Source organism: Adelges cooleyi, unplaced genomic scaffold (assembly GCF_023614345.1).
Source record: "Adelges cooleyi isolate 19-005CV unplaced genomic scaffold, UGA_ACOO_1.1 ACOO_flye_CR_arks_rails_tigmint_CR_PRNA_41, whole genome shotgun sequence".
NCBI classification, from domain to species: domain Eukaryota; kingdom Metazoa; phylum Arthropoda; class Insecta; order Hemiptera; family Adelgidae; genus Adelges; species Adelges cooleyi.
Genome location: NW_026096090.1, coordinates 4885039 through 4894465, shown reverse-complemented (window position 1 = coordinate 4894465; position 9427 = coordinate 4885039). Strand labels below are relative to the sequence as shown.

Genomic DNA, 9427 nt, shown 5'->3' with positions numbered 1-9427 from the left:
TAAATCCATAGCAAAACCAATAGGTATGTCAGTAACATTAACCACGAGAGGGCTGCCGGTTATCTCGAGCCGCGTAACGCGTTTTCCTACGAGAGAAAAGTGAAAACAAAAACTAGAGAAATAATAGAACTCATTCTAAATGCTAGACGGAACATGTAACATGAACATCTTGATTAGTACAAAAAATTATACTATAATCAGTAACAGAAAAGTAAATTAAAATTGTTCAATGCTTTCTTATGGGACTAATTGCTCGCGCTGTTGTCTTCTTAATAATCTATTTTCTAATTAGACAACTTTTCTTGTTAACTTAGAAGTTTTAAACGAAATGTCACAAAGCTAAAAAAAAACATTTCATTATAATATTAGTTTTATTTTATAATAAAAACGTGTTAAAATGCACGTTTTTATATTAAAAACGTGCATTTTAATGATTTTTTTCTTCTATATTAAACAATGTTTTCAAATAACTTGCTTCTTTTTTTTTGATAGGCAAACTTTAAGAAATAGAAACAAAACACATTTTGTCCAATTGAAATTTGAAAACAACAAACTGTTACCAGTGTTATGATTAAAGGCAAATGTATAGTTCACCTTTTTTGGTCCCGCCATAAGAGCCAGGAGGAATTTTTTTTCATATCACTCCCAGATGAAAATTGTAAATACGCTATTGCTTGTCTTAATATACAAGGTGGTTTTATTCAATTAGTGTACGTGGACTTTATTATTTATATAACAATTTATTATGTCGTGCCTAAGATATAACTATATAGTTTTATCTAAGTCGCACGACCGTCGACTAGCTGTGCCTAAATCATTGATGTTGATTAAAAATCATAAATCATCGTACAACGGCTAAATTATTTGGCACCACGATTAAAAATAATTATCATTTATCTTGTTTGGCATTTATTAAACGTACATTTAAAGACCACGCCATATACTGTTTTGATAACCTATTTTTTTGGTCGCAAACCTATAGGTTTTATTAACGGCTGCCATTTATTTCCATATGCCCGTGGGCAATCGAATATCTATGTACTTATGGTTTTGGGTTCCAAAGAAATGTTCAAAACTCCCCCCCCCCCAAGGGCACCCGCGGGTGAAAATGATGGAGGGGACCGCCTATGATTTTGTGAATTTGGAATATTGGATAAAATCTTTTTTTAACTTGCAGAGAAGCTAGGGGGAGTTGCCCCCTCCCCCGCCAGCCTGCCTATTTTATAGTTAGAAATACATTGCGGCCTTCAGTGGCTGTGGCCCGCCCACTTATTTTCCATTTCCAAAACCATTATTTTTTCTCTCAGTATCGCATGTAATAGATCTGTCATGTAAATAAAAATAATATAAATTAAGGTGGATTCATAAAATAACAGATTATCCTGTGATGGATTTATAAATCTATCTTGATATAAATGATAATAATATTGATAAATGATAACAGTCAAAGAATTGTGATAATAAATAATAGAAACTGGAAATATTTAATAATTGATTTTTAATTTTTAAAAACAAAGCTGTTGATTGAATTATTTCTTTGAAAATGGCGTTGTAGTCTTAATTTTCATATTATTTTAAAATGTAGTTGAATTATCTAAAAATGAACGAGTCGAGATAGTTAACGACATTTAAGATTGATTTGACTGCTAAAGTCGAGTTTTATAAGGTTTATTGGTACAGTCCTTACGTTATTATGTTTTCATGCATATCATTCTGGTACAGTACATTATTTGTTATTACATGTATTGTTTGTGATATTTAATATAGAATTACTTTTTTCCTTTATTGTAGTGTACCCTATAAAAATATAACTAGTTTCTAGTATCTCGTTCTTTATACTCAAAATGGATGAAGACAAATCATTGATAGATGTTTTACATTCATTAGAACTGGATACATCGGAAGTATATAAATTTTATATTTTTCATAGATTTATTTGTTAGTTTTATATGAATTATTTAAATTTAGATTAACGATGCCGAGTTCAATATTCCAGCAATTGATGATGTCCCAACCATAGAAAGTATATTAAATGATGAAGATGTTTCCTTACTTAGTGAAGATGATATATCAATTTACCAGAGCAAAGTAATAACACACAATATACTGTTTAATAAAAACAAAAAATTCAATATTATTATATTTTAGTTGAAAATTCCTTACTATGATTCGGGTGCTGATTCTACATCTTTGAGTAGTATTAATAGTAGTCGTTTGTGTATAGAAAATTCATCTAAATATTTAAATACAAAATCGGATCCTGGCCGAATTTTACGTCATATGATTCTCAAACCTGTATCTAGTCAAATGCAATCATTTTGTGTAAGTAGACTTTCAATTTTTATTTTTTTATTTTAAATGGGTACATGTATTTCTATATATTTTGATTATAATGTACTTTGATCATTTTTAGGATCGGTTTAATGCAGGACAACCAAGTGCAATTAAAGTATCTTCGCTTCTTATTGTAGTCGGCACGACAAACGGTTTTATAATTTTATTTGATTCTTCTCAAACATTTCTGTGGTATCACGAAGCAGTAGACAGTGGTGCGGTATCTGCTTTAGATTTTAATCATGATTGTTCTCGATTACTTGCTGGATATGTTCAAGGAACAGTAATAATGTTTGATTCGTCTTCTACCACTTGTAAAATTTTACGAACAATGAACAACGTCCATACACCAGATACAGCAGTATTACATTTAAAAGTACTATTTTAATTAATTTGAATAATTGCAACTCATATATAAGCTAATTTATTTTAAATATCTAATATCTAAATCACTATTTGTTTTTAATCTAACTATTACTAAAGTTTACAGATTTGCCTAACTTGGCCATTGTAAATGACAGTGCCGGTTCTGTTTTTGAACTAAATTTTAAAAGAAATTTTGGTATCAGGAGTGTAGAATCTAAGTGTTTGTTTTCTGGTGGCCGTGGAAGAGTTTGTTGTATCGAGCCATTGCTATTCAACCAATTAACTAGCCATCCCATGAATGGCTATGTAATTATTGCAATGGCCACATTATCAAAAGTAAATGTTCCATTTTTATTTTAAAGTTAAACTACAAATTCTATATTGTTTTATTTGATTTATTTAGATTATAATTGTTACGATTCGACCAAACACGGAATTACTGTTGTCTCAAAATATCATCGCTACGCATCCTTGTCTTCCTCTTTTGTCTTGGCAATTCGTTATTATACAATTCAGCAAAACGTCCAATTCCAGTCATAGAATTATGGACCCGGTATTAGCGTTTACACGAGACAATACAGTTTACTTCTATCAGGTTTATTTTATTTTTGTTTTGTTATCATAAACAGTTAACAATCTTATGTTTATTTAGATTAATATTGACAATCAAGACCAACTATGTTGTTGTTCGTTACAAAAGATTACATTGCCTTATACAATAATCGCTTGTAGCTGGATGAATGCTCGTACCTTACTCACAATGAATTCATCTGAACATATTTATTTGGTTGACGTTCGAGTTGGAGATGAAATGGAACAATTAGACTTATCAAATATCGGATTAGTTTACACTTCAAGTTACTACCAAAGTAGCGATAATAGACATGTTGTGAGTTATTAAAATAACTGAATAATTGTTTGAATTTAACTTGATATTATTTTGTTGGTTTTTTATTTTAGGATACATGTTGTTATAGTTCCGTTCATGGTTTTAGTAATCAATTAATTATATTAGGAATTAAAAGCATACATACAATAAGTATTAGAAGTTGGATTGAGCGATTAGACTGTCTGATTGATAAAGTAACAACATTATTAAACTAACACTAACTTATATGTGTTAATATGTGCTGTAAAAATTATTTTAGAAATTGTATAGTGATGCATTACAATTGGGTGTTGACTTTTTAGAAGAAAGAGGCAAAGCCGTTCTCGGACTTAGAGGCACGCGCCTTCACAGACATAAAATAGTTAAAGAAAAGGTTAATCATTGTTTGAAATTATTATTTTTATTAATAACTAAAGAATTTGTCTTAGGTTATTGACATCTTAACAGCATACATTGATTCAATAGTAGAAGTGAATAATCTAAATAATTACAAAGAAGGCATTCCTATTATAGCTGATATATGTGTGCATCTCCATAAAACGTACGAGTCAAAGATTATTGTTTTATCTTTTTATATGGAGAATGTCAATTTTATTACAATTTTGATTAACTAATTATGAAAATTATTTATAGTAATTTATTATTTGGTCATCTTTGGGAAGGTGCAGAACAAATAAAACCGGCTTGTGACATATTTTTAGAATGTTTAAAAAATTACCTCTTCGAAGGTCAATTTGACAAAGTCCCAACAAATGTAATTCAAAAACTGTTTCAATATCTCGTAGATACCAATCAATTAAAGGTAAATTTAGTAAACTAGTAAATATAATCATACATTTTTACATTTTAATAACATATTTAACTACAGGAACTCGAAAAATGTATGCTAAATGTTAAAGTGGAATGTTTGGATATTGAACAATCTTTAAATTTAGCAAGAAAATATTTCTTGCATGACGGTCTAATCAGTATTTGGACAAGAGCGTTAGAAGACTATTTGGCTCCTCTTCAAGAACTTGTTCCCCAAATTAGCTTAACTTCAGATAACGGTATTTGATAATATCTTTGATTGAAAACTTTTATGTTACTATACATTATTATTGATTTTAGAACTGTCTGATTCTACTGTTGAGCTTGGGAATAAAATATTGGTTTACTTGAGTTGCTGTCTTCTAGGCATAGCTTATCCTTATCGAGGTGATGTACCATCAAATTTACAGGACACCGCTAGAAACCACATAGTGCAGTTCTTATGTACCCAACATAGTATTAAAGCCGACGATAACGAAGACATCTATCCTTATTTGAGGTAATGAAAAAAAGTAGTTTTTTCCCCTATGACAATATTTTTAATTCAAAGGCTTGCTTCCTTCATTTGATTTAAAATAAAGTTTAAACAATATAATTTATTTTCGTAGAATTTTTATTACACTTATTATTATTAATTATTATATTATTATTAATATAATAATAATTTTAATATGTTATGTTGTACAATAACACTATTTTTTTAGAACGTTGTTGAAATTTAATACAACTGAATTCTTAAATGTTCTTTCAATGGCATTTTCTGATCAACGTTTCATCAGTCAACAAAAACAACGTATTTGCTGCATATTATCATCGCTTATATCAAATAGTAAAGATTTAAAAGTATGTATGAATGGGTAATAATTACTATACTTAAAAATATTACTTTTTTAAATATTTTTGTTTATTTTACAGTCAAATCAGCTAGGCTTGATTTACGCTTTTATAGTTAAGTGGCAGCAAGAAGAAAATTGTATAAAACCCGAAACACAAGTTTTTGAAACCGTAACATCTATGTTAGTATCGTCAGAACAAACGACTCCAATTGAAGAAAGAGAAAAAGCATTTATCCAATTAATACGATCAGGAGCATTCGACAATAACTCAGAATTACTAAAAACTGCTGAGCATGCCAAATTGTTAGTTTATAAAAAAAATATAATTTATTGTCTAAAACATTACATATTTTGTGCTTAAATTTAGAAATGTTGATATTGTTTCAGTTATAGCGTCTGTAGAGAAATCTGTTCCGAACGTGGCGATTATAAAAATATGTTCAAATATTTTCTAATAGATAATAAAAAGAAACACCAAATTTTTTCCTTTATTTCTTCGAACCCTGAACAATTCAAAGAACTAGTATACGATAACTTGAAAGTAAATACAATATTGTTGTAACTTATTAAATTATTGTCTTACATCAGGCCATTTATGTATGTATGTATAATAAGGGTGTACCCAAAAAAAGTTTTTTTTTGTTCTTCTCTCGACATTATGTTACTTGGGGTAAATAATATTTCCCTATTTTTTCAGATTTTTAAATAATTTTTAGAGGTTGCAAGCATCATTTTTTTTAGTTTTTAAGGTATAAATATCAATTTTAAACAAATGTTGCTTGTATACAAAATCTTCATTAGAAAAAGAGGAATAAATCAGTATTTTTTTTTTTTTTTTACAAAAAAAACTACTATCCTACTATTTTAGGCCTTACAATGTAAAATTTGCGAAAACATTGATGTATATACCCTTAATAGCACTCTAAAATATTTTTAATTTATTCCTCATTTAGTTGCAAAGAATTCCAATATACTTAGATAACACATAATTCTAACAATAGATCAGAAAATTTTTTTTTTTAAAAACCCAAAAACAAGTTTTAAATACTGTTACTTAACAAATATATATTTTTTTTTAGTTCATAGTTTTTACAAGTAATTAATAAAGAACAATATTATTTAATAAAATAAAAAAAAATCTTTTTATAGAAGTACATAAATTGTACAAACACATAACACATTATTCTAAGAATTGATCAGAAAAAAAATTATTTAAAAAAAATAAAAACAAAAAAAACAAGATTTTATAATACACTCTATATATAAAAGAGTGTATTATAAAATATTGTTTTATTTTGTTTAAATCATTTTTTTTATATATATATATAAATAATATAATGGCCTTTACTGCCGAGGATAATAATAATAAAAAAATATATATGTATATTCAAAATTTTGTATACAAGCAACATTTTGTTTAAAATTTATATTTATACCTTAAAAAAATTAAAAACTAAAAAAAAAATTTTTTTTTTGGAAAACTTATGATTGCAACCTCTAAAAATATTTTAAAAAATCTGAAAAAAATAGGGAAATATTATTTTACCCCAAGGAACATAATGTCAAGAGAAGAACAAAAAAAAACAATTTTTTTTTGGTACACCCTAATGTATATATAAATTTAAAACATTTAAAAATGAACTTATTAATTTATAGGATTTATTAGATATTGATGCTGTAAGGTGTGGCATTGTTTTCGGTTCATTCTATTCACATAAGGTGTTCAATGCTTCAAATCAAATTGATTTGGACAAGCAAAGATATCTATTCCTAAAAGGTGCGCTGTAAGTAAAGCCATTGTATTTCAATATATTTTTTTACCTATCAAACAAGAAAACGTCTAACAATTTGTGTTGCATTTGTAACCAATTTATAAATTAACACATACTACCTATACCTGATGGTTATTGTCAATTTTATTTGCAGGCCCCATACCTGTCCAGACGTTTCCCTTTGTACTAACTATTTAGAACTATTGTGCGAGCACGAACCAAAGACAGTTACGAGTTTTGTAAAAACAAACGATTCATTGCATCTAACAAGAGCCATTGCTGTAATAATTTTACTTAAATATTTATTTTTTGATAACATTTTTTAGAGATTAGAAATTAAAACACATAGTCATTTATTTTAGGCTACAAGAGCTGCCGGACTTGATAACGCTACTGCTTTGCTGTTAGAAAGACTTGGCGATTTTCAAGGCGCATTTGATTTGCTTTTTGGAAAGCTACAGGAAGCCATTAAGCAAGTAAGTATTTGATTAAAAAACATAATTAAAGAAAGCTAAACAATTATATTCAATTGATTTAGGAGGATTCTATCGAAGAATGTACTGAAACTTTAGTGGCTTTAACTCAAAGAGGATCAGCTGTACTTGATCCCAAAACTACATGGTTACCTATTCTGCAATGTCTCCTAAGTCTTCAATCACATGGTAAATATATGTATATATATTTATAAATATAACTTAATTGTATTGTTAGTATACATTTTTAATTAATATTTTACAATTTTAAGATTATCTAAGAAAAGTACTGAACAATTGTGATTTAAATTTAACTACTGAAATGCATTTGCTTCTGAATAGTTCATCTGGTACTATCGGTGATTTTAGAAATTTAATAATGGGTAAGAATATTAATGTAATTAACCATCAAGCCTTTGTGTGTTTGAAAGTTACACCATCGCTTGCGTGACGGCATTTGTAGTACTCTCAATAATGCATAGGCAAATGATACAATTTTTATTTGCATTTCCTTTTGTGCATTAATGGATTTATAGTATGCCCGACAGTCCTGCCAGGCCGACTTCACTCATTAAGATGCGGTGCAATAGTTTAAAACAAGAGCAGTGTAAATGCTGGCCCCATGAGCGCTTGAATGTTAAATAACATAAATACTTATTGTTAGTTGTAACCTGAATTATTTATGATTAAATTTAGGGTTAATTGATAAATGCAAGTATGAACTACAAATGTTACAAACATCAGAAACATTACTCCATGCTGATTTACATGGAAAACTAGTAAATGCTATTGATTTCGCCAAAAGAGGTATAACTAATCCTGTGATATGTTCCTCGTGCAAGCAAAAACTTTTAATGGACTCTATTTCAATATTCAGGTAAGTGATACAAAGTGTAGAACAAACTGTATCACTTAAATACAATTTTTATTATATTATAAAGCATATTAATGTAATCATCAACCCATTTTTTTAAACTAGGTGTGGCCATGGATTTCATTCGGATTGCTTAGGTTTACAAGTGGACTGTTTGTTTTGTATGCCAAATAATGTTAGTATAGCTTAAAGTACAATTTTTTTTTACTTTTTATTCTGATTTGTAAATAAATTGTTTACCAATTATTGTTGCTATATATATTTTTAATCAATATAAAGTATGGTTATAATAAAATTACGTACGCAGATATCTCTAACATAATTCATAAATAATTAAATTTGCTAAATAAATATATCCTTTTTACGTAGTAATAAATAGGAATTAAAATTACCTAAAAAAATGTTTATTTTAAATAATATAGTACAAAATTTTCCTAAATCATTTGTTCCCCCTAAAAATAATGAATGTATTGATTTTTTTGTTTAGAAATATATTTATTATAAAAATTCTTTAATTTTAATGATCCAGAAAAATGCCGTTTTTTCTGGGATAATTTTGCCCATTTTTCTGGAAAATTTACGGTAATTTTATCACTGTTAATTTTCATAAATACTACATTTAAGGAAATGTTAAAATACTTGTTGAAAGAAAGTAGTTGTTAAATAATAATTGACAATTAATGATTGTAACAGTGCTTATGGCAAAATCTTTGAATATTTACTATCATATGACCTAAGATGTATGAACTCTGGACTGTGATCTGATCCAAGTATAAACTTATTATGGAACAGAATAATAGGATTCATAGTAGACACAATAATAATAATAATATTATGTATAAACTAGCCGCTAAGAGGAGACAGGAACAAACATCTATTTATTTTATCACAAGTAGGTAGATACAAGCTGTTGGTACTTGATACTTTTCTTATAGTAGGTAAGCTTTGGGTGACTTTGATCACATGTGAGAAGTCTCTCACAACTACCGGGATCTGGCGATCTGACCACGTGTTGAGGCGGTATCGATACCAACAGCTAGGTTGCGCGAGCTCTGGCGCCTCGTAGCCATGCA

The 9427-nt window shown here is 28.2% G+C and overlaps 1 protein-coding gene across 3 annotated transcripts; it reads left to right on the top strand.

Moving 5' to 3' along the window:
* Positions 1–1484: 1484 nt before the first annotated feature.
* Positions 1485–9308, top strand: LOC126841716 (vacuolar protein sorting-associated protein 8 homolog). 3 transcript variants are annotated; one of them, XM_050578320.1, is made up of 25 exons: positions 1485–1716; positions 1792–1904; positions 1969–2088; positions 2149–2322; positions 2414–2710; positions 2818–3036; positions 3104–3295; positions 3353–3589; positions 3661–3783; positions 3849–3962; positions 4018–4130; positions 4223–4391; positions 4458–4638; positions 4700–4898; positions 5104–5242; positions 5315–5538; positions 5623–5776; positions 6892–7019; positions 7162–7288; positions 7370–7483; positions 7546–7669; positions 7753–7863; positions 8177–8357; positions 8460–8529; positions 9290–9308. In XM_050578320.1, exons 2-25 carry the CDS (start codon positions 1845–1847, stop codon positions 9290–9292), a joined length of 3573 nt encoding a protein of 1190 aa, XP_050434277.1. In that variant the 5' UTR covers positions 1485–1716; positions 1792–1844; the 3' UTR covers positions 9293–9308. The 3 variants fall into 3 exon arrangements, 2 of the variants coding, with proteins under 2 accessions (XP_050434277.1, XP_050434276.1); XM_050578319.1 differs by lacking the exon at positions 9290–9308 and having other exon boundaries at positions 1486–1716; positions 8460–8600; XR_007686240.1 differs by lacking the exons at positions 7546–7669; positions 7753–7863; positions 8177–8357; positions 8460–8529; positions 9290–9308 and having other exon boundaries at positions 6892–7012.
* Positions 9309–9427: the final 119 nt, after the last annotated feature.

Excerpts from the sequence above, each read along its gene's own strand:
- LOC126841716 (XM_050578319.1), top strand. The coding sequence starts at position 1,845 with ATGGATGAAGACAAATCATTGATAGATGTTTTACATTCATTAGAACTG. Across the intron at positions 3,296-3,352 it reads ATACAGTTTACTTCTATCAG|ATTAATATTGACAATCAAGA; the intron begins GTTTATTTTATT and ends ATGTTTATTTAG. Across the intron at positions 5,539-5,622 it reads ACTGCTGAGCATGCCAAATT|TTATAGCGTCTGTAGAGAAA; the intron begins GTTAGTTTATAA and ends ATATTGTTTCAG.